The sequence below is a fragment of the Leopardus geoffroyi genome, chromosome C1 (assembly GCF_018350155.1).
Source record: "Leopardus geoffroyi isolate Oge1 chromosome C1, O.geoffroyi_Oge1_pat1.0, whole genome shotgun sequence".
Classification (NCBI taxonomy): domain Eukaryota; kingdom Metazoa; phylum Chordata; class Mammalia; order Carnivora; family Felidae; genus Leopardus; species Leopardus geoffroyi.
The window spans coordinates 154723110-154748611 of NC_059328.1; the positions used below are offsets into that span (position 1 = coordinate 154723110).

General features: G+C 34.7%; 1 protein-coding gene across 5 annotated transcripts in view; it reads left to right on the forward strand.

Annotated features, from left to right (window-relative positions):
- LOC123599009 (sodium channel protein type 2 subunit alpha) overlaps positions 1-25502 on the forward strand; it is a 140629-nt gene that overhangs the window by 101063 nt on the left and 14064 nt on the right. For all 5 annotated transcript variants that reach the window (XM_045480056.1, XM_045480055.1, XM_045480059.1 and 2 more), the window contains exons 17-22: positions 1924-2403; positions 12248-12368; positions 16331-16485; positions 18078-18251; positions 22486-22608; positions 24915-25196. In XM_045480056.1, coding sequence (XP_045336012.1) covers positions 1924-2403; positions 12248-12368; positions 16331-16485; positions 18078-18251; positions 22486-22608; positions 24915-25196 — 1335 coding nt within the window. The remainder of the gene's footprint in view (positions 1-1923; positions 2404-12247; positions 12369-16330; positions 16486-18077; positions 18252-22485; positions 22609-24914; positions 25197-25502) is intronic.

Consider the following 25502-nt stretch of genomic DNA (forward strand, 5'->3'; position numbering starts at 1 on the left):
TATAAAATCATCATTTCCATCTACATACATAAATTTAAATCCTGTACCTTTAAGGAAAAAATTAAAGGCTCTCCTTTCTTTTTCTTACTATCAGTTTTAAAAGTTTCTTCTTTTGTCATATCCTGGATATATTTCTGGAGTAACTAAGGCAGTAATAATATCTGTCATGTTTGCCACCAGTAAGGAAATGTGTTCAGATTACATTTGCTTAAACAAGGCAGAATGACTTGATGCGCTGCCTCCTATAATTTTTACTTTTCATCCTCACTAAAGAGAAGAAAGTCCCCCAAAGGCGAACTGATAGAACGCCATTTGAACTCACATAAACTTCTTATGGTGCTCCACCACAAGTGTCAGGAATCACTGTGATGCCTGGTCCAAAGGCAAGACAGAGGTGAGGCCACAGACTGCCCCACCCTCCTAACAAGAAACGGGAGTGGGCCATATACAGCTATAACAGTACTCTGTATTATTTTCTCAGTACTTTGAAGAGAAAATACAAGTTGGATCTCACTCTGGAGAGTTGATTGATACATATCAAGAAAAAATTTCCTAATAGACAAAGTTCATTAATAAACCTTCAGAAATCAAATCTAGAAAACAATTATGACACCAAAATTCACTTTTATTATGGATAAAAACCAAAATGTGGCATTTTTTTCTTTCATCTATTTTTCATCCAAATAATAAATCCAAAAGCAAAGCACATTAAAATATAACTTTATTGGTAAATTCTTGAAGTAAAGGAGGAGGCCTTAGTATGAATATCAGCAGCCATGGTGTAGCCATTGAGAGATGTCAAGATAGACTCACAGCTTATCTGAAGTCCTTATTGGATCTTACAAATTTTTACATTTCTTACTACCATTGGTTGTACTAACGTGTAACTGGATATCAAAGGAGTTGTAGGCCTTATTAGCTTATTGGAAAGGTAGGAATGGACCAAGGATGCTGCCTCCTTTTCATTGTAGTTTTCCTTGAAATCTTTTCTAGAACTCTTCTTCTTTATTATTTACATTTTGTCTTTGGCTCCCTTTACTACTATATCCTTTTTTTACTCTGTATGCTTGAATAATCAGAGACTCATAAACATTATCAATCAAATCCTGGAAAAAACTTACAGCTTGGCCTTGTCCCATCTGAATACGCTATCCCTTAGTAAATTATACTTGTTGAGTACGTAAAAAGGTTTATAGTCACTAATCTTTTTACTCTCTCATACCAGACGGGCTTATTTTTGGAGACTCGAGTTACAGATTAATTAGTAATCTTGTTCAAGGTAATACCTTGATTCCACCATCATAAGTCGATGTTAACATCATTATTATCATATAATAACTATTTTGTATAGTATTTCAGCCATTTTATAGATCTAGTGACCAAGATTTTCTGAACCAAAACTGTGGCTTTTGATTTAGCAATAGTTATATATTTTTTTCTAATTTGGTAAGTTATCTATGTGCAAAAATTGGTACAAACACATAAAAATAAAATCATGTTTATGGAATCATCTTTGGTTTTAGGAATAAAATTATAATAAATTATCAGTGTCCTGGAAAATCCAGGTCACATGGGGAAAATACTTAGCATCCCAAATAAAACTTTTTTTTTCCTTATTCACTGTATGGTTATCTAGATAACTAAGATTTCTCTTTTGGAACTGAACTTCATTTAGAAGTTTCATATAATAGTGGTTTCAGTAATTTTGCAATGACTGAAAAGGAAATAGTGTTAATAGTATTACTTGATATTGGCCAGGTACTTATTCCATTCACCTTTTCCAGAATAGTTTATCATAAACTAAAAGGAATACCTATTAGTAAAAAAAAAAAATGAGATGTAAGAGTAATTTTGGAAAATTTATAGTTAAGAGCAACTGAAACAACACAATGTTTTGATCACCTATTTTCCTGTTGTGTTCAGGTTCTGAACCTCTTCCTGGCCTTGCTCTTGAGTTCGTTCAGTTCTGACAACCTTGCCGCCACTGATGATGATAATGAAATGAACAATCTCCAGATTGCTGTGGGGAGGATGCAGAAAGGAATTGATTATGTTAAGAGAAAACTACGTGAATTTATTCAGAAAGCCTTTGTTAGAAAGCAAAAGGCTTTAGATGAAATTAAACCTCTTGAAGATCTAAATAACAAAAAAGACAGCTGTATTTCCAACCATACCACTATAGAAATAGGCAAAGATCTCAATTATCTCAAAGATGGAAATGGAACTACCAGTGGCATAGGCAGCAGTGTCGAAAAATATGTTGTGGATGAAAGTGATTATATGTCATTCATAAACAATCCCAGCCTCACTGTGACTGTACCAATTGCTGTCGGAGAGTCCGACTTTGAAAATTTAAATACTGAAGAATTCAGCAGTGAGTCAGATATGGAGGAAAGCAAAGAGGTAGGAATTTTTAAATAAAAAGACGTTTTGACATAATGTATGCTTTAAACTATGAGACTACTTTAAGGTTATGTTTCATCTCTGTAAGAAAACAGAAAATGTCTATTGATACCCTTTCTTTGGCAAAGTTGGTGATAGATAAGTTGATGACAGATTAAAATGTAGCTAGACAAATGGTATGCTGACTCATTTTCTCAAATATTCACCATTTTGGATTCTTGATAATATGAATATGCAGACTAATATGAATTTTTCTAATTTAAAAAAATAATTTTAGATTTGTGAAAGTGCCTTCATTTATTCACTTTCTTCCTTGTAATTCTCCCACAATGGTGTTTTTTGGTACTAGAAAAATACTTGGCGAGAGGGCAGTTCTAATTCTCCCTTGGCTTTTATGAAACACTTCTTAAAATGTGATCTTACTTAGTTTGCACAGATATTTTTATTTATGAAAAATCTGATTGGGATCTTGACTTGATATTTACATATAGGTCCATGTTTCTGAAGTAAATGTTTTTTTAAGGAAGTGAAGGTAGTGATGAAGAATCATGCTGAAAGTGTGTTTAACCTTACTGAACCAGCGCATGGTGTCTACACAAACAATATGCCATGATACATTAGAGAATGTAAAATTCTGAATTTACCAATTTACATTAAGCATCTTGGCAGTTTAAAGTATTCTTTGATTTCCTAAAAGAGTATGAGTACCAGAGTGTGCTTTTAGTTTGTTTATAGGTTAATAAGCACAGGGTTGAGAATAAAGAGAAGAAAGAATTTAAACCCTTAGTGTTTAATTGTTTAACCATACTAAAATGAAAACAGAATTCCCAGTGATTAAAGCTTGAGTAAACATAAAAATAACAGCCAAAAACAAAGATTCATCCTTTCTTGCCATTTGAATTGATTGACAGAGAAGAGAAAGACCTCTAGTACTGTCTTCATTCTAAGAAAGATAGATAACTGGGGAGTTTGAGGCCCTGAAGGATAAACTTTAAGTAGCATAACAGTCACAAAAATTAGACATTAGTTAATAAAATTATGAACAAAAATATATTTCTATGAAGGAAACCTTAGCTATTTCCATCAGTATTTGCATGTGGATCACGTAAAATCACTGAAGAATATGCTATTTTTCATTCTTTCTTGCTTATAAGACAGGTAGTATTGCTAATTCAGTCATTAGGTAGAAGTAGATGTTAAACACGAAATCTAGAGAAAATTTAAATATAGGTACTAAAATTAACATGTAAGTAACAATGCCATAGCTCCTAGTTTCACAAAATAAGTGATGAGATTCAAGGGAAAACTTTGTAGCCTGAGGCAACAAATTGCTATAACTAGTTGGACTCAGATGTTTACTAATAAGGTCATTATTTTTAAATTTAACAATAACCATATATATATATTAATAAAATTTTGGGTAAGCATAGTTGGTTGGATTATGCTGAAGGAAAGGGTGGGGCCTAATTTCTGGTTTTGTATATTACCAGAAATTGAGGTCAGCATTTAGAAAATAGAATTGGGTCATTAAATTTTACTGTATATTCCCCTCTTGTTATCTTGACATCATACCAAATGCTAAACATTTCCCTTACAGTAAGGGAAGTCAATTTTTCTTTTTATGTATGTTTAATTTTAGGGTGTCATATAAACTAAGAAGAAATTATGAAGAATCAAATGTTAAAGCCACCAGTCAGTTTAAACTTTTGGCTAAGTTTGAATATCTTGACAGCGAGTCTTCTTAATTTTCAGAAATTTTAAAGCCTCAGGCTTCTCCAAAAGAGCGTATATTCATGTCTCACCTCAAACCATTATGTTCAACATAGGAGGAATGTCCAGTCAGGTGGGGTGTATAGTAGGAAAATGGAAGCTCTCTTTCCAGTTACCGTTAAGCTTTTCCATTTGTTTTCTGTTTGAATTAAGTATTCCAAAATAATATATGTGAAGTCAGTACTTTGGAATTGGAGGAAGAGACGGATCTGCCAGTTGGAAATAGAATTATTGTATTGCCTTAGCTGTGGAGTCCTCTTGATTCCTTCCCACCATAGAGATTGTTACCTGGTTGTTAAGTTTTATTACTTGAGAAATTTTCAATTCTGTCTTTATATCAAACTTGCTAAATGTAAACTAATAAAAGATTCAGTCATTACATAGAAGTAGTCTGGGAAGAGAAATGTGCAGGTTTTCAACTTTGGTATCTAACCTAGTAGCTCTACACTAGAAACTAAACGAGATTTGAGAGAATTATCCAAGAATTCCAAATATTCCTACCTGAAATCTCTGTTTAGTGTTCTGTCTTCTAGTTTTTTTGTCTGGTCGTTTTCTTAACTGGTGGGATGGGGTTGTGCTGTTAAATAACACATGTATAGTAGTAAGAAATGGTATGAAGTTTATGGATTTCTTTTCTAAATATTTTTTTTTAAATTAAGGGGGAAAATGGGGCACTTTAAAGAATCTTTGGAATGCCTAGATGAATTCCTTTTTATAGGACAGATGAACCAAGTAGACTCGGAGGTTGTTTAGGAGTTTGAAGTAAATCCTCTTTGATGTCTTTGACAAAGCTGTGTGATTCCTTGATAGCTTTTTGTATTTTCTCTATGGCGTATACAATGTTATAATCATGTATACTTGAACTCAACGTTATTTGGCTGTATTTCATGTAATTCCTTTCATAGTTTGTGATTTTGAATGATTGATTTGTCTTTTAGTGTTTTAATAATGTTGAAGCCATGCTTGAATGATTATTTTTCAAAGTGAAATTTACTAGTGTAATATAGTGACCTTCACTGCTTACCATTCTTACTTCTCACAGGGGTAAAACCAAGCTGGAGCCATCAAGAGTGCAGCTCTGGTGTTTTTTAACCAGCCAGAGGCTCGTGCCATCACTTTTACCCAGGTTACCCAAGCAAGTTGTACATATATAACTATAATCAGTTTCTAAATGAATTTTGACTGGCCTGCATGTTACTCAGCTACATTCCTTGCCCATCCATTGGCAGTAAAATAAAAATATGCACAGCTGCTCTTATGCTGAGTCATATAAAGCATGGTCAGGCAAGTCTGGCAACCCTAACTTTAAAAGAAACGACTTAGTTGCTAATCTTCTTACATAGATTTTAATAGAAACTATATTCAGTGAAAAGTAAAAGTGCATGCCTTAATGGATTATTTAGTTTCCATTTAATGCTACGGTTTTGAACGTGCTAAGGGCTTATAGGAGAAATGTAGGTGCTCTTTGAAAAACTTGCAGAAAAGCTTTCTCTCCCCTGTTTTTTTTTTTTTTTAATATAGCCTCAGTGGATGTACTTTGTTCGTAATTTTTGTTCAGTGTCATATTAAATTTTTCTGAAGGGTAATCTGCAAATCAAAGCAATTCCTTATTCACGTGCAAACTGCCTAAAAGGTATTTTAATGTGACAATAATGTAAATGAATTGGAATGTTTCTATTTTAGTTGCTAGCAGCATGGGTATAATTTTTATCTGCTTCATTTTAAAGAAAATGACATTGCTTTATTTAGCAATTGACCAAAAGTGTTTTAAATTTAGAATATGATTCCTTGGGAGATTCTGTTGATATTTACCCCTAAAACTCCTAAGACTGAAAGAAAAGGAAATAAATGCCTTTTGTACACCCAAAAAAATTTAAAAGTAAGATGATCATCTTTTAGGTGATGTGTTCATCTGAAAATAGATCTGGAATCCAACTTCTTCATTCTGTTGTTCCTCTGTCCTTTTCGGTTCTTTTTTCCCCCTCTATTTCACCCAAACCTGCTGGGAAACTTTCTCCTGAAGAATATTATTTAAATATATCATGCACTGCAAACTCTTATATAGGTAGAGAATCATTGTGAGCTCTTTCAGTGTTTTGGAATGATAGGACCTTCCTTGTCATGTGACCATGGCAATGAGTATAACCCTCTTTGGGGTCCATTAGGTGGACCTTTGCATTTCCTGATGTTGAAATCATAGTTTTGTGCTCAAATATGTTAACAAAGTTGCTTAGTGCAATTTAATTATTTTTCCAGAAATATTAATTAAATATTTTGTCATTTAGGTGCAGTTTCCTATTCTGCCATTAACTTTAGAACAAAGCTACCATAAGCATATTTGGCTCTTTGGAAAGGAGCAATGATTATGTCATTCTTGTAGCATTCTTTTATACATTGGAACAAAATATTCAGTCTTTGGCACTCTAGACTCATGGAAGGTAATGCTTTAAATATTGGAGGAATGATGTGACATGGGATCCAAGAGATGTAGTTGCTCACAATGAAACACAGATACACATATACACAGAGACTAGAGAGATTTTTTTTGTCCTATAATGCATTCATTCTTCAGGAAAATGTGGGATTTGACTCCTTATGATAATGGCTTGTTTTTCCCAGTTTCTTGGGAAAAGGGAAGGTTAGTTTCCTTATTTTCTGACTATCCCATTCATCAAGTTCTTATATAAACAGGCATACAAGGAAAGTGATAATCAGATATATTACCTATTGGTTTATTTAGGAGATTTAACTGGAGTACGTATGGTGAAACACAAAGTAGGCAGAAACCAGTTTAAATTGACTCCATTTATTCTTAGCTCTCACATTATTATTATTATCATTTTCAATTTCCTTGAATATGTCTCTTATCCTCTCTCAGCAAATATTGTCTGCTCCCTAAAAAAAGTATCCTAGTTTCCAGTTCAAGGGGTGGGAAGAGGGAAAAAGATGTGAGAGAGGTCTGGGGGGATAGATACAGTAAGAACCCATGTATTATTTTCTCCTGGAGAATGTTTAGTCCTCAAGGGAAAGTTTTCCAGTAGGATAGTAATTAAGGGAGAAAAAGGCTCTTAATGTCCTTCATGTAAAAACAAAATGGGCCAAACATGTGTGTGTCTTTGGGGCACTCTATATCTGTTGAGGGGTAGGCCAGCATGATATAAGGGTTACTTTTGCCACACCAAGAAGGATATTTAAAATCCAATTTATGGTTTAGAAAATTGTGTAATGTATCTTTTATAAAGACAAAAATAATTTCTGGGTAATGTAGTATAATGCTAATGATACTCTTGATTTTGCCATCTTCCTCATTAAGACAACAACAGTCCCTTTTTGGTATTAAGGTGCCACTTTGGCCTTAAGCTTATCCCAAAGCAAGAACGATTATAACTTTCATGAAAGTGTCATAATAGTGTTAAGGTTTGTCACGGAAAATAACCCAGAGCTCCTTAAATATAAATTCTAATTAAGATCCATGTGGAACAAAGGATTGCCGTTTTGGGGGGCCAAAATCTTTAAATATGAAATGTTTGATTTAAGCTATGTTTGAGGCTATTTCTTTCTCTAAAATCCCAATTCCTTTCATTGAATCAGAGTAGAATATACATCTTTTTCTAAATTATATACAATCTTACTAATTATATTTTCTTAAAAATGTATCTCAATTTTATAATGAGAAACAAGTGTGCCTATGAAAAAAATAGCAAGTTTTCTCTCCCTCTTTCTGTTGTGATTTTTGTAAGTTTTTTATTTATTTATTTTGAGAGAGAGAGAGAGAGAGCAGAGGAGGGACAGAGAAAAAGAAGGAGAGAATCCCAAGCAAGTTCCACCCTGTGAGCACAGAACCAGACATGGGGCTCAGTCTCATGAACCGTGAGATCATGACTTGAGCAGAAATCAGGAGTCAGTTGTTAACCAACTGAGCCACCCAGGTGCCCCGTGATTAGTTATTTTTAAAAGTAATTTTACTTTCTGAAAGAAAGACTAGTAGTTTGGCACACCAATTTTTAATAGTAATTTATCAATGATATGGAAAGTAAAAGAGATATAATGTTTTAAAATACAAAATGCAATATTATGTACTTTGATATTTATTTATTAGATAATTTAGCAAAATATGATTCTGTCCAGCTTAACTCCTACAAAAATACAGAAGATTTTCAATGGTAAGAGCCCTGTAATATGAGGTTTTCATTAAAATAAATGTTCAAGTAATATTTCCACCTGAAAGTAAATTATTGCCTATGCTACTCATAGCAAGTAACGATTGGCTATTCCTGTTTGATCTCTTTGATCCTGATATTAGAGTACATCATATTTTGTTTAAATGTAACTAGGCAGGGTATCCTAATAATACTCTTCCGTTCATTTATTTCCTGAAAAATAAGAACAAAAAATAAAAAGGGAACCTAAACAACCAAATTTTACAAGTTTTAATATAAAACTTGTCAAGTATAGAACTTGAAAGTATAGAACTGGTTCTATTCCTAGCCAATTCATATTTTGGTCTCTTACTCATATGGCATTTTGCAGTAGATGATGCCTAGTTTGGAGCATTTAAAAGCAACTTTTATTTGAAAATTCTTAAAGTACTGAGTTCTAATCATTCCATATAATGATGTATATTTGACAGTTCTATTTAATGAATTTGTACCATAGTTAGGATTTATTGTAATTATGACCATATCTGAAGCTGAAGAGTTTTATAGTCTTAGTTTGGTTCCTTTCATTTTTATGGACTCTTTACACATTTTAACTGTTAGTCAACATACTTTACATTATGGTATTTGCCTCTTACGTAATTTTAAGAAAGTCATTGAATTGATGTTATCAAGAAAGACTTTATAAATCAGTTTCTTGCCTACATCTCAGTACTATTGTTGAAAGAAAACTTTTTGTTCATTTAATATTCCAATGAGTATTTAGTTCTACTCTACACTAATACTTATAAGAATGTAAATATAAATTGAACTAATACTAATTTCATAGTCATGAAACTTAGGAATCAGTAATATCACAAGCACTATCTTGAACCTACAACATTTAAGTATGTATCATGTCTACTAAATATTTTACATTGATAAAGGTTGGTTCTCCTTATGAATCATCAAAATATTCTCTAGAAAATTCTGGTAAAATGGGGTACAGAAGATCTAGAGTCCAGCTACTGACTCACTATAACTTTTGACAAGATAATTAAAGCCACATTTCTTTCTCTAAATAGACTCTGGATTGGTTGAAGTTGAGGAATAATGTACAGTTTAGATTCTTTATTTGTAAGCCAGGTGAAGTAATGCATGTGACAGGTGGACCCCATGCTGGTCCACATCAGAGGGAAGATGGAGAAGGATGAGATTGCCTCTCCTTAAAAAGGTTCCATTCACCAGTGGGACTGCAGATCCACTTACATCGTCGAGTCAAAAGAAGGAAAACATTGTCAGAATGATTCAGTATTAGTTTACTAATTCCAGAGTTAAACTATAGTTTTCTTCATATACACATTTTAGGCCTGAATAATTGAACGCCTGATGTTGAGACAGCACTCCTAATTCTAAAAGTTGTTGGCCATTATTTACACAATTCAGAATCTTAAAGGATTTGTGTTATTCTGCACATAAGTGTGAATATTATTTGTATTCCCTCGATGTGAAAGTATTTACTAGGAGATGTCAGAAGTAGTTACTGACAGAATAAAAGAGTCCATGCACTGTTTATTTATTCATTTATGCAACAAACATCTATTAAACACAAACATTGGTGATAGGTACTAGGGACACAAAAATGGCAAAAGTAGCATCTTTGCTTCAGACGATTAAGTCTGGTTATATACGTCTTCTAGAGACAAAACACTTTCATGGTGCACTTATGAAAAAGTAGTAACCTGACCTTTAAATACACAAATATTTAGCTCAGTAAAAAGACATTACTTCTATATCAGTACTAAGGAACTGCACTAAATGAAAGAAGTGATAGTTTATGTTACAGGGATCCTCTGAAACATTTCAAACCAAGATCCACTGGAATTTATCTGATGACTTCTTCCAATCACTGTCAAGACCTAATCTTCATTTTGTTATGGAGAAGTCTATTCATTCATTCATTTTTTAAACAATATTTATTGAGTACCTGTGACATACCCAGCACTGATGTAGACTGTGGTACAGTCACTCACTAATGTGTGCAGTACCCTGAATATGGATCTTCATTTTTCCCTTGGGCTCATCCCTAGGTCTTTCCCCAATCTGTATTTACAGTGTTATCCTTTTTCCTAAAAGGAATGTATTCCATTTCTTATTGTGGGCTGTCTGTAGTTAGATCAGTTCTGACTAAGCTTCAGTTTTTCTGATTATCTATGTCATGTTGCAACATCTTACAAATGATAAGATCAGTATCTTTAGGTCCCTAATATGTAACAATTTTATGTGAATCAGATGGATTGGAATGAGACAATAATTTGGTCATTTCTTAGTCAATTGTATATAAACAGAGCTATACTTATCAAAGCCAAAAGACAAAGGATAGGAAATTATACGCAGTGTAAAGAATTAAAATATGTGCAATAAATAGTCCCACTTTGCCATGTCATCTTAAACCAAAATATATTCCGATTGTAAGGACAAAGATATCATGATTATCTGTTTAGTATTGTGACACATTTGGTGAGCAGAAAAAGAATTCAACAAATTTCAAGCATTTTATAATATATAATACTTGATTTAATGTTTTGGTCAAATTAAAAAACAATCCTGAAACAGTTCTAAGAAGATAGACTCACATCTAATATTTATGCTTCTATCATTGATATTGTTAAATTACACAAGACAAAAGCATTTTCAATCTCATATATATCACATATAAGTAGTTGTAATTCATGAGCATCGCCATGCCAAGAAAATATTTTGTATAAAGAAAATTATTTTCATAAAATAAAGGAACCATCTTCTTGGGGCAAATCCATATAATCCTTAGCTCAAATATGAGTAGAGTATTTCTAGTACTGACTACAATACCCATTTTATAGTAATTTAACATACTTCAATGTGCATTTTATCATGTGCTTACCTCATCCCCTTTATAAAGTAGCTCTTATCAGCTCAGCCATTTCCTAATGTTATGCACTAATGGTAATAACATTGTAACAGGTCCGAGAATGCTATGGCCCAAACTACTCTGATTCCATGTGGCACTCATACCTGGCCTTGTGTCATTCCTGCAGCATTTTAAGACCAGATTAAAGACTGGGATACCTTCCTTTATGCTGATCCTTTGAACACCCTAACCTGACTAAAGTTTGGTGGATTTCAAGATTTAAAACAACTTCTTCCTATTATATTTTTCTTTTGGTGGTATTTGATGTAGCCTAAAGGAAACCAAAATGACTACCAGAGATTCATTTCTCCCTGTATTAACAGGACAGGTGAGAGTGCCAGAGTAACAAGTAGTTTCCAAATGCACAATGAAACTCAGGAGTGCATTGGCCAAAGAGAATGCAAAATACCAGCTCTTGCTATAAAGCTAACAATGTGCTGCTCTTTTCTGAGTAAAAAAACCCTATAGAATATATTTAATAACAACTAGTGGTATATGTTTTCATGTCAATGAAAAGTGGATAAATTTAGATTGTTGCTGTTTATGTGCATTTGATCAAATCTTTTCTGTATTTGACATGAAAATACACTCGTGCAGCTTTCGTTGGTTGGGTCACAATTTTAGAATAAAACAAACTATACCGTTTGCAAGCTAATTTACAAAAGCAAGATCACAGATGACCATGTGACTCTGGTGGCTTACATAAGCTCTCTCCAGGATTTTGTTTCAGTATCTCTACATGTGTGCTTAATCAAAAATTACTTAAGTTGTTAGCACCATATTTTTAAAGAAAAAAAATCTGGTGTGGTGCTACCTCTAATCTTGTGACCCCCACCTCTACTAAAGCGGACTGGCATTATGTTTAAGATATTCTTAAATTACAGATCAAGGAAATGCATACAGAAGACTTGAGGGCACACCTTTTGAATTTTTATATTATAGATTAAAGAAAATATTTTAAAAGCTTTTCTGTGGAATTGATTTTCAGAAGCTAAATGCAACTAGTTCATCTGAAGGCAGCACAGTTGATATAGGAGCTCCCGCTGAGGGTGAGCAACCTGAGGTAGAACCTGAAGAATCCCTGGAACCTGAAGCCTGTTTCACAGAAGGTAAGCGGAACCATGCATATGAGCTCTTTGGACCTCTCTTACCAGTCTCTCTCTCCACCCTCCAATCATTTATATCTATCTAGTAGCTGTTCATTTACTTGTTTGATTTTTTTCTTTTTCTGTATCAAAACAAAGATACGTTTTTGAAAGGTAAGATTTAGTTTATGTAATCAGACACGCTTATATTTGTGCATCCTGTTCAACTAAGAAATGCTCCTAAGTCTATGGGTGTTTTGGTAGCTTTCTAGAATATCTAATCAGGGAGAAAGCCAAATCAAGCACATCTCTCTTTAGCTTTAAAAAAAAAAATTAAAGGAAACAAATTTTAAGTCAAAGAAGTAATTTATTGTGCACTGTTTTATCAGTTTACAATGGGTACTAATTGATAAGTATATATTTAAAACTGTCCGTGATTAATGGTTACTTGCATCTGTCAAGGTCAATTTCTTATTAGTTCTGAATGTTAGTAGATAACAGATAATGAAGTGCCAAAATATATTGAGTTATATAATATGAGGCACCATGCCACTGGGGCATACCAAGAGGATTTTCTGAAAAAAGCTAAAATTATGTTATTTGAAGTATGAATCAGTTATTTTCTGAACAGTAATGCTATATATCAAACAGCCCAAAACTTCTTAGCATTTAACCAAAAAACATACTTTTGCTCACAAGTCCAAGGCCAGCTAGATGATTTTGCTGATCTTGGATAGGCTCTCTTCCAAACCTGAGGACTTAGACGGACTGTTGGGCTGCCTCAGCTCCGCTCCACTCATCTCGTTCTCCACATAGTGGCCAGATATGTTCTAGTGGTGAAGGCACAAGAGCAAGAGAGGAAACCTGTCAAGGACTGGTCAAGCCTCCTCTTATGTCAGGTTTGCTTTTGTCCCGTTCACAAAAGCAAAGTTACCTGGCCAGTCCAGAGTGTGAGGGAATGCACCACTAATGATACAAAGAGGCAGAAAAATTAGTACAATAACACAAGATATGAAATTCTTCACCTTTCTTATATAAATTTCTATTGTAGGTACAGAAACGTTTCTCTAAAACCCTGGAAATCACTTCATGTTTAACTCACTTTTTAGTTAACAGCTATTTAAAAATGCATGCCATGTCTTAGCCTCAAATCAATACTATATTGTAATTGCTTAAGTAAAAATTTGTTTTAAAAATAGTGACTGCCTCAAATTGTTACTAGTAATGCAATTTTGTTACAACTAATTCCAAATGTGTTTCATTTGGGTTATGCGTGTTTACATTAAGAACACTAAAACTAGAACGCCTGCCTGGTTCAGTTGGTTAAGCTTCTGACTCTTGGTTTTGACTCATGGTCATGATCTCACAGTTCATAAGATAGAGCCCTGCATCAGGCTCTGCACTGACAGGGTGGGACCTGCTTGGGCTGCTCTCTCCTCTTTCTTTGGCTCTCTCGCCTCCACCCAGCTCCCACACCCCCATGCATGCATCTGCGCATTCTCTCTCTCACAATAAATAAACATTAAAAAAAAATAACATTAAAGCTATTTTAATTTAAACTTTAAGCTAATTTTTAGTATATGTAATCACACAGACATTAGAAATCACAATCGATGTTGGATTCTTTCAAGCTGTATTACAGAAGATTATGTTGCATATACCTATTGGTTTGGGACTTATATGCATTGGTAAAAATAAATACTTAAATATTAATTGTCAATTTTTAAATAACTTCAGAGGGAGGGCTATTTGTTCAGCATAAGTTATGAAGGAAGTCACTTTTTGCTATTTTTCTCCAAAAAGTCTGCACACGTTCCAGTGTTACTTCATTATGAAAAAAAATACATGACTTCACAAAACATTCAATTATTGTGAAAATTCACAATAATTCAAGTGGTATTTCACAAACATAATTTCTGTGGCATTAGTTTTTCCTCTTTACCAGACAATTAGCTTATTTTTTGAGTTACAATATATGCATATATACTGCAATAATAAGGAAATAATATGTAATTATGGAATAATAACTATGATACTCTCAACATTTGTCATTTGTGAAGCTTAAAAACATTTAAATATGAAATATTATGAAATATGCTCTATATAGAATATAGAGTAACTTCACATTGTAGAAAATGATAAATAATATATAGATGCCCACCAACCAACTTTAACAATTTGAATACTGTTATCATATTTGCTTAAGACTTTTTATTTAAGAATAAAACAGATACAGATTAGACCCATTTTATTCTCCTTCCTTATCCCATTTTCTTCCTTTTTTCTCAGAAATAACCAATGTCTCAAATTTGGCATTTATCATTCCCACTAAAATCAGTCTTTTTCTGTTAAACTGGATTTTTTCATGTCATATTCTCTTTAGAGAAAAAAAAAAACAACACCTAAATTTAGTTCCATTTACTTTATTACAATGAATATTTTCAGGTCATGTAAATCTTCTTGATCTTTTGAGAAACAGAAATATGAAAAAGATCTTGCCCTCAAAGAAACAACAAATATAATGCTATTTATTTCTTAGTTGAGAGGCTAATAACAATGTGCATCATTAAATTTTCATGAAACAAAGGCTATGATCTGGCTGGCTGGCATTATAAAGTAGCATCTGATAAATATCTATACAGTAAAATATCTGCTCTTTTCAAGATGAGGTTTTCATTTTTCTATTCATTGATCCAGAGCCCTCTTCCTGGTTAAAACCCTACGTCATGACTCATCTGTCTCCCACGCCCCAGCATCCTGCTGTGTGTGTGCTGTCAGATCCCATCACTCCGCCTTATTTCCTGATTCCTGACCACCATCACCACGCTTACCTTGTTTTTACTTTCTTAGTGTTCAGTTGATTGAATTTCAACTTCTTTCTTCTATCCATTCAGTCCCTTGTGTAGGTAGAGATCATTCTACACCCATGTTCTTACCATGTCCATCTTCATAACTCCCAAATAAATCCTTCAATGTTTTACTCATAGACAGCATATAAAATCTAAATCCTCCAACTGACTCATTCAGGTCCCTTTTTTAGATTGACTCCTAACTGTCTCCTTTATGCAACTTCTAGGTCTATTATTAAGTTTTATTGATGCCATTGTTTTTCCATTCTTTTACAGCTCCTGTACCCAACCTGATTCTTACCTATCCCTCAAAGTCTAACCTGAAATTCATTTTGTCTACAAAGCTCAATATCAAAAATTAATCTGACTGATCAGTTCTCACAACACTTTATTTAATTTGTGATATTATTTATTTTCTGTGACTATAGAATTTGTGAGCAAAACTCCTGTACTTAAAATGCACACTTTTTGTTAAAGAAAAGCTATGTTTACGCATTCTAGTATTGTAATTTGTCCAGTACAATTCCTTGAATGCTGCAGATATTCAATAAATATTTGTTGACAAACCTTGATAAACTATAACTCAGTATGTTTATATACACAAATTACACAAAGGTGTTTACGGCATTGTTGCTGATAATAGCCAGAATTAAAGCAACATATTCAATAATAGTGAAATAATTTTATGCATTCTGGTTAAGTCTGGTAATCTTATTTAGAGAAGTATTTTGAAAACTTTTACAGTTCTATTTATTTGTAAAAAAAAAGCAAAATGTATATATTATGCCATGAAATGAACTACTTAGAGTTCAAATGTCCATATATAAATGGAATACACTCATAAGATGATAAGATGGAAATATCAACTTTCGGTGATTTTATTTTTCCTTCTGTTTTTCTATATGTTTTTATGATGTAATATAACCCATTATAATAATCACATAAACATAAAAAGTACTTTTGAATGAAGGATTTAAAAACTATACAGATGACTTCTGTTTGCATGAGTGGAAGCCATCTTTAAAAAATAGTTATGTACAATGTATCAGGTAATAATTTAGAAGAGGTTCCCACCAACACAAAGGTACGTAATCCAAGAGTAATTCTCTTTTCTTCATTTACTTTGACTTATTGTAGACTGTGTACGGAAGTTCAAGTGTTGTCAGATAAGCATAGAAGAAGGCAAAGGAAAACTCTGGTGGAACTTGAGAAAAACTTGCTATAAGATAGTGGAGCACAACTGGTTTGAAACCTTCATTGTCTTCATGATTCTACTCAGCAGTGGGGCACTGGTAGGTGACATATGACCTGCGCCTTTTCCTTTACCTGAAACTCTTCAAAAACCTCTTACAGGTTTTTAAAATCCAGCGCTTGTGAAGTAAGAAACATTGTGCGGTATCCCTAGCACAGTGTGAGAGGCTCAGGAAATAGCAATTTTTATTGTTGTGGAATAAGTCTCAGATTGAATCAGGCCAAGTATGGTTTCTTGTAATATTTAAAGAAAGGTACTTCTGACTTTTAGTCATCAGAGGTAGTTCTTATAAAGAGTGATTATGCAGACATGATATGGGAGTATCAGGTGAGTATCAAACTGCTTAACATAAACTCCATTTTGCAGGGAACTCACTTGTCTTGTTTGTGCGGATTCACTAGTGCCAATCACAGTGAATGACAAATAGTAGACGAACTTAATTGCTGACTAGTAGCAAAGTGAAAGCATTACAACTTAATTTATATCTGATTTCACTCAATGGAAGGGTCAGTTTGGTCAAGATATTAATTAATATATGAAAATCGTGTGACCTGTTTTCCCATTTGGTGATACAAATGTGGCTGCATTTCTTTTATTTTTTCAGTTAGTCACTACCGTGTTTGGTGAGTGGATTTCATTAGGGGGATTATAGTGTTGTAAGTGGAGGCCTCTAACCCTGCCTCTGATTTGACTAAGAATCCGGCATCCTGCCATGTACTTGAGCAAAGAGAGCCAGCCCTGCGTTTTTAATGCCAATAAAGAGGGAACTCTGAAGTCTCACCAGTAACTAGTGTCTTCGCTGTCTTAGCTCTTGGTTCTCAATCATACCCAGTCAAATCTCCCCAAAGTGCACTAACATGCTGACACAATGGCTGGCTTCTGGGGCGCTTCCAGCTTCAGCTGTAAATTGAGCTCAAAAGACTTTAGGTCCTTGTTTTGAGCCCTGGTCGCAAGCCCAGATCCCCTTTTCTCCAAAAAGGAAAATATTCTTTTGTCCTTAATCCAGACCACCAAGTTATCCTGATAGTTTTTCCTATAAGGGGATTGAGTTAGATAAGTGGTCTTTTCATTCCAAAACACCCAAAGGCTTCTGAAAATGAGTTCCCCAACCTTTCCCAAGAGCTCTGCAAAATGACACAGGGATGGGAAGAGGGAGCTTCCCAAATACACACCACACACGTGCCCAGATTGAGCAAGAGAAATAGAGTGGAGAAAGTGATAAACCTCTGTCCCTCTTTCTCCAGGTTGGGTGGGGAGGGGGGGCTCCTTGCCTTACGTTCGCATTACTGAGAGAATACATTACAGTGCACTGAACAAAGCAGATCTACTCACACTTGATTTTCTCCCTCCTGCTGTGGAGAGGTGGACCTGACAGTCGCAAAATTTTTAAGCTCTTTGAGATACCCTGATACCCTAATTTAAAAATTATTTTAATTCATTGGCTGACTGAAATGTGCAGCCAATAGTCATTGCATACAGGTAACTATAAAGCAAAATGCCACTATGGGAAATGGGAAGAGGCCTTCCAGACTTAAGCACCTGAGTAGAGGTTTGCAGCATGGTTTTCCTATTAAGACATCAATTAGAGACAGTTTATGACAATGAAATTCATTGGAATTTTTTCACTTACAGGCCTTTGAAGACATATATATCGAGCAGCGAAAAACCATTAAGACCATGTTAGAATATGCTGACAAAGTTTTCACTTATATATTCATCCTGGAAATGCTTCTAAAGTGGGTTGCGTATGGTTTTCAAATGTATTTCACCAATGCCTGGTGCTGGCTAGATTTCCTCATTGTTGATGTGAGTATTCTGCACTTTCTTGTTTCATCCCATTGGCATGATATGATAGTTCTAGCAATGGTGCCCGGCACATAGTAGGCACTCAGTAAAAACTTCATGTATATATAAATGATGGTTCCCATTTTCCCAATGAGAATCTACCCCAAAATGTTTTTTTGCTGATTTAAATTCAGATACTTTCATAGGTGAAACAGTCAAATGCTGCCTTACTTTACCTACTGATTTAGTTGCAAATTAATATTTAAATCCCAAGTTACACAAAATATATTAATGTAGAAGTTTTGCTTTTCTCATTCTTACCTTTGACAGAATTACTGTCACAGTTATCTCACAGATATCTCACAGATATCTCACAGTTATCTTTGACGTTAGTATTTTTGTCATCATCAGAGCGCATTGAGAGGTGTTTGTCCCAAGATGGATCACTAATTACAAGGAAACTTGAAAGTCAAAAAAGCAGGAGACACTTCTTGATTTGTGGGATGATTGGAATAGATTGGCTGTGGGCCAATTATTTCAGAGTTTTATTAAACTGCCCTGGTGTTGAAAATAAAGGTGGAGTACCAGACTATAAAAGTCTTTAAAAAAATTGAATAGGAAGTTGCTCTCTGGTTTCCGAGGGAGTATAGATCTCACTTTTTATTCACAAAAGAACAAAAGAAATAAAAATCATTTTCCTTTAGTTCCAGAGACTTACTTCTTAAATGCCTTTTAAATCAGTAGTCTATGCATAATGGGTAAAAGGAAGTTTAAAGGTCTTTTCTCTAGAAAAGACTAGGCAAGTCAGTGGGGACAGGGGACAGGCACATGGGGGAGGTGACAGGATGATGTTCATAGCCAGCAAAGGAGGAGGAGGACTCTGGAATTTGCAGGAAAGCACAATTTGCTAAATAGTGCATTTTGAAGATAATATTCTGTTGATTGTAATTCCTTGGAATTTAAAATTTTTTTAACGTTTATTCATTTTTGAGAGACAGAGAGAGACAGAGCATGAGTGGGAAAGGGGCAGAGAGAGAGAGACACACAGAATCCGAAGCAGGCTCCAGGCTCCGAGCTGTCAGCACAGAGACCAATGTGGGGCTCGAACTCACAAACTGTGAGATCATGACCTGAGCCAAAGTCAGTCGCTCAACCGACTGAGCCACCCAGGCACCCCTGTAATTCCTTGGAATTTAAAGACATATTTTTAACTTGAAATATTTTGATATATAAAACTTGCATATCATGCCAGTAAAAACAACAAAAAAAGGACCCTTTCATGAAGAAAGTTATATTTTATAGTTTCAAATGAAAGAAAAATCAACTTTTAATCCAATATAAAATCCAATATAAACTTTCTAATCACCAAGAAAAAATTATGAGACAAAGAGAGTTCTTTGAATTTAAGGTGGAAAATATCTTTGTTATATATTTTTTTCTAATCTGCCTAAAGCAAATCCACTATTAAATGTAATATATAAAGTCTTCATGCAGAATTACATCAAAAGTTTTCTGGCAATATAGGAAGACAATAAAAAAATACTTAAAACCACATTTGATTGGACAGCACACAATGAAAAAATATACCAAGACTATAACCTTTGATTTGTATAATGGGATTATGGATGATACTTTTCCTTTTCTTTATTTTCTGTATGTGGTTATGATACATTGGTAAATTTATAATAAAAATATCTGCCATTTAACGTGTCTGTGTAATATTAAAGGCATTAAATCAATATGACCTGAATATAAAGAAATTCTTAGGAGAAATCCAGTAGTCCTGCAGCTGATGCTCATATTACTGAGCATATCCTGATATTTACCTTCTTAAATTTAAGAAGACTTCTTGGGGCATCTGGGTGGCTCAGTCAGTTAAGCATCTGACTTCGACTCAGGTCATGATGTCACAGTTCCTGAGTTCGAGCCCGCATCGGGCTCTGTGCTGACAACTCAGAGCCTGGAGCTTGGTTCGGATTCTGTGCCTCCCTCTCTCTCTGCCCCTCTGCTGCCCGCCCTCTCTCTCTCTCTCAAAAATAAATAAACGTTAAAAAAAAAACTTCTTAAGACAATATGTGAAACTCATCAATACCTTGCTTTATATCAAATATATTATTGATCTTCTGTTTTGTTATGAAAGTTACAAATATGAATGTCCTTTTTCTAGCTTCTGGCTTAAAGTCGACTAATGAGGACAGATATATATACAATGAGAAGATGATGTCGGTATTAGAAGTGCTGTTCACTTCACTAAGGAAGGGGGAAAGGCTTTGTGAGGTCAGCACAGTGTAAGCTGGAGTTTGAGGAATGAGAGCATCAGCAGGTACAGATAAGGGGAGGGACGCCAAAGCGTTAAAATACTGATGCATACCAAGCAGGGCCTGTTCAAGAAACACATAACACTAGAGGGTAAGAACAGTGCCACAGGGTGAGGACAAATGTATTGTAGTTGGATGATGACGTAAGAAAGGTAAGTTTGAGAAGTGTTTAAAGTATCTGAGATGCCATCCAAAGAGATACGGAAGCCCATAAAGCATTATCTATGGAAAGTAACACAAAAAGCTTGCTCTACTAGAGAGAGAAGTGTGGTGGGGTAGTGCATGATTGAATAGAAAGGGGATAATTTAGAGGCCAAAAGACCAATTAGGAGATTGCTCCAGAAAGATGAGAAAGCCTGAATGTATCTCCTTCTCACATTTCACTACAGAAGTCACATAAAATTGGGTAATTTACCATTTCTTTTAATTAGCCAATAAATATTGTCCCTGTTCAGAATTTTTTTCTTATGCCCTACTTTTACCTTTCATTCTTTAACTTATGCTTATTTCTTTTGGATTCTGTCTTCAGGGAAGATTAAGTAGTGCAGGGCCTCATATTTTATATGCAGAAAATCTTCACAACGAATGACAATTCAGTAACTTTAGTTTTCAATTATCTGTGAAGAGAGGGCTCACAAAGGCTAAAAGTTTAGATTTTAGGAAAACTACGTAAACCACTTAAGATAAATTTTTGTAGCTCGATTTTTGCAAAATTTAGAGGTTTTGTTATTTCACATTTCATGTGCCAAATTACTTTGAATAAGTTTTGTTGGAAAAATTTTCTGTGTACTTCATTTATTTTTCAAAAAAATATTTTTTTCAAATACCATCTACACTATGCTCTTAAAAGTTATATTACACATCTATTTTTATTTACTGCTTTTGAAATTCAAGTGCCATTTAGAAAAAATACTTTTTGTTAGATTACGTGGTTTTAATAAGTTTTCTATGTACTTTCAAAGGAAATCAGACATTTCTGTGCCACCAATAAGAGTTGTTCTTTTCCTTTTTAGTTGAGACTTTAGAACTTCTATCAACTACATTAATTGTCTGTATAAATGACCCAAAAAATATTGTTCTGGCAATTTCTAATTAGCCATACTAAAATCTCAATTTTTTAAGAGGGTTATTTTTATTTTTATTTTTTAAAGTTTATTTATTTATTTTGAGAGAGGGAGCAGGAGGGGCAGAGAGAGAGGGAGAGAGAATCCTGTCAGTGCAGAGCCCCAGATGGGGCTTGAACCCACAAACCACGAGATCATGACCTGAGCTGAGATCAAAAGTCGGATGCTTAACCAAATGAGCCATGCAGGCACCCCCTGAAATCTCAATTTTTCTTTTTTTAGTTAATTATTTTAATTTGACGTAATTAATGGTTTTACGCCCTCGTAATGAAGTTGACACAAAGACAAAGCCACTATTTAGAGGCCTAGATCTTTCTGAGTGTGTTTGTGCTCAGATTCACCAGTGGTTTACATACTTCACCTGTGTACTTGCACTGTTTTAACCTTCTTCCTTGCGGGTGTGCTAAATAAAATTTTACAGATCTGTAGATGAAGATTGCACTTCTGTGGTATTCTGTTTCTTGTTTTACATTTAATTAAAAAAAAAACTGTTCTTGTCAAGAATCTTGAAAAGAGAACATGTATAGCTTCTTCTTTCTCATAAGTTTATGGCAGTGGTTCTCAAAGTATGGCTGACAGACCAGTATCTTTAGCCTTATGTGGGAACTTGGAGAAATGCACATTCTCAGGCCCTACCCCAAATCTGCTGAATCAGACTCTGCCTGCCAGCAATCTGTGTTTTCAGCAAGCCCTCCAGGTGATTTTGATACTCACTAGAGGTTGAGAACTACTGGTTTATTGCACAGAGCAAGATTGAACTGGGTAAGCATTTTTGTCTATAAATAAGAAAACTGTGTTGCTTTCTCTGTATAGGTCTCATTGGTTAGCCTGACTGCAAATGCCTTGGGTTACTCAGAACTTGGTGCCATCAAATCCCTCAGAACACTAAGAGCTCTGAGGCCATTGAGAGCCTTATCCCGGTTTGAAGGAATGAGGGTAAGAGCCACTGCTTTAGAAATTGCTGGAATTATCATTGAGAACAGACTGACATTTTCTACCTCAGAAATGACAAATCCATGGAGACTTTATGTCTTATACATCCATACTGATGTAACCAGTTGATCAATAAAACTTGCCAGATGTCCATAAACTTGACACTGTTGGAGACACATAATAGAATGCCTAAGTGATTCCTTCTAATTAGAAACAATTAGACCGCTTCTAAGTAGATTTTTCACTCTGTGGGAAATCTCAATCATGTTGCATAGACTTCAAATGTGAGACAAGATTAGTTATGTTCATTCCATTTGTAAATGTGCAGGAAATTCCACTGACTGTAATTTAAAACCACCAAAGAATTCCTCATTTCTTCATTGCTCCTATGATGTGTTTTGAGTCTTTTAAAATCTGAATCTGGCCCTTTAGCTTTCAAACACAGGCTGAGGTGGCTAAAAAGTAGGCCAGCTGTGGAAATCTAACAGTCATTTAGAAAGGTGGTACACAGGGACAAGGAGGAATTTGTGTTGCCATTTGTCATCCCCCGGGGCATGTAACCTGAGAACACACACCCTCAGCACGGGGGAAATGATGATGCCCTGTCTCTGTGGATTTAGCTATCCAAAAGAAACTCTTAGAAAATGACGCTTTTTCTGATATTTGGAAATAGTTACTTGGGACTTCCTCTGAATGTTTCAGACATAACCAGAAATGAATGATGTGTGTAAGTGTGCGTGCTTGTGTGTTGGTGTGCACATGGTTGCATAGAAAGGAATGGTTAGCTGTTAAATTATTTTCACTTTCTCAATTTAAAATCAGTAGTAGTTTTAATTTAAGAAGGAGAATCAAACTGTCAGTACTAAAATAATTATTCATATTTTCTATATCAAATTTGCATAGATAGTCCTTCCATACATCTGTCTTGGAAAACACGTGTGTTATTTCTTTGCTATCCAGTTTTGTGAGTGTGTGTGTGTGTGTGTGTGTGCATGTGCCTGCGTGTGTGTGTTTTAAGTCTTTTAACCAGTATCATCTCCTCACATTTGCAGAGCATTTCTTGTAGTGAACTTAAAAATGAACTGTCAAGTCCACAAGTCCCTCTGAATTATTAGAGAGTTGAAATTCTAGTAGTAACTTAGTACTATATTAAGTTCTTTTAAAGCTACTTTCATTTAAAAACACATTAAAATATTGTCCTTTACTGACTAGGCTCCAGGTGCCAATTTGCAGATGAATTGTGCCTTTTGCCAAGTACTCATTTGGTATTGTTGCTGTAAGATACCGTTACTCATATATTTATATGTATGTACGTTATGTACTTTTCATACCATAAAGCATTTGAGGAAGGTTAATGCATGTATTTCTCATATTTTACATGTCTGTTCATCGATAAAGTTTATTTCTGGTGTAGGTTAGGTGCACTTGCACAGAAAAAGATATTTTGCTGAATATTTCCTTGAGGGATAATTTTAAAAAGTGCTGAAAAACATTTCCTGGAAGTCCTAGTTAGTTGAGAAAGCTGCAAGGAACAAAACCATTCAGTGAAGACCTTGGGATCAAATTGCAGTGTTTTATGAGAATTTTCTTCTGAAAGGGATTCCCCAAAGGAGGATCAGAAAAATGAAATAACTTGCCCAAAGGTGCACAGCTAATTTGTGATGTAAACCGGCCCACAGATCTCCTGCCCTCCAAACCCTTTTCTCCCCATCACATGATCAATTTCCATGTTTCGATCTCTGCTCCAAAGTTTGCATGTGTAGGGAGAACCTAGACTACACTGCTTGGGACAGTCCTGGCTTCTACTTGCGTCCCCAGAATAATTATTATTAGTGTTCCCTTTTGCCCTGGAAAATGACCCTCACGTGTTGTTCTCTTTTACTTTCAAATTGTGGATAATAAATTTTATGGTTTGCAAATTTTTAGAAATTGTGATATCCGCATGGTGACCCTGCTTTTACAGCCACGTCACTATTTGCACCCCTAATTATTCTCCCCACTTAGAATTAGTTCCATTCTTTGATGAAAATGTGCCATGTGTATGTTCTTACCTCTCAAGAAAGCATTTCTACAATATAAAATTTATTTTATACTATTCTGAACTATAATTGTAAAGTTTTTTTGTTTTTTTTGTTTTTTTGTTTTTGTTTTTTTTTTTTACTGGAGCTGCTAGATACTGCAGATAGTTTCTGCCCAATATTTAACTTTAAGAACAGATATCTTTTCTTTCATTTGAATGCTGTTCTTTGAATAGTGTTTAAAATGGCTGTTGACTTTTCACTTGTTTTCCCTTCTCGTTTCTGTGCCAGGTTGTTGTCAATGCTCTTTTAGGAGCCATTCCATCCATAATGAATGTACTTCTGGTTTGTCTGATCTTTTGGCTCATATTCAGTATCATGGGAGTGAATCTCTTTGCTGGCAAGTTTTATCATTGTATTAACTACACCACTGGAGAAATGTTTGATGTAAGTGTGGTCAACAACTACAGCGAATGTAAAGCCCTCATAGAGAGCAATCAAACTGCCAGGTGGAAAAATGTGAAAGTAAACTTTGATAATGTAGGACTTGGATATCTTTCTCTGCTTCAAGTAGTAAGTAACCACTTTATTATTCTCTGTGATGTCTTATTTCCATGAGTTTGAAACCTCCCCCCTCAATATTTCCAAAAACGTATTTCTCAAGCCCGTCTGCCTAGATTCTTTCTAATCATTGCTGAACTAACTTTTCTGCACCATGTTGGAAACTGGAAAGCTCTACAAAGTTTACAGTCTTTCAGACTATGCATTAGGTACCCTAGAACCAGTCCCTTGTTACTGACATTGTTATGTAGGTTCCCACCGTTTTACCCCACCCCTACTCTGAGCAAAGTAGAGGCAGTGGCCCTAGGGTGGGGTTGG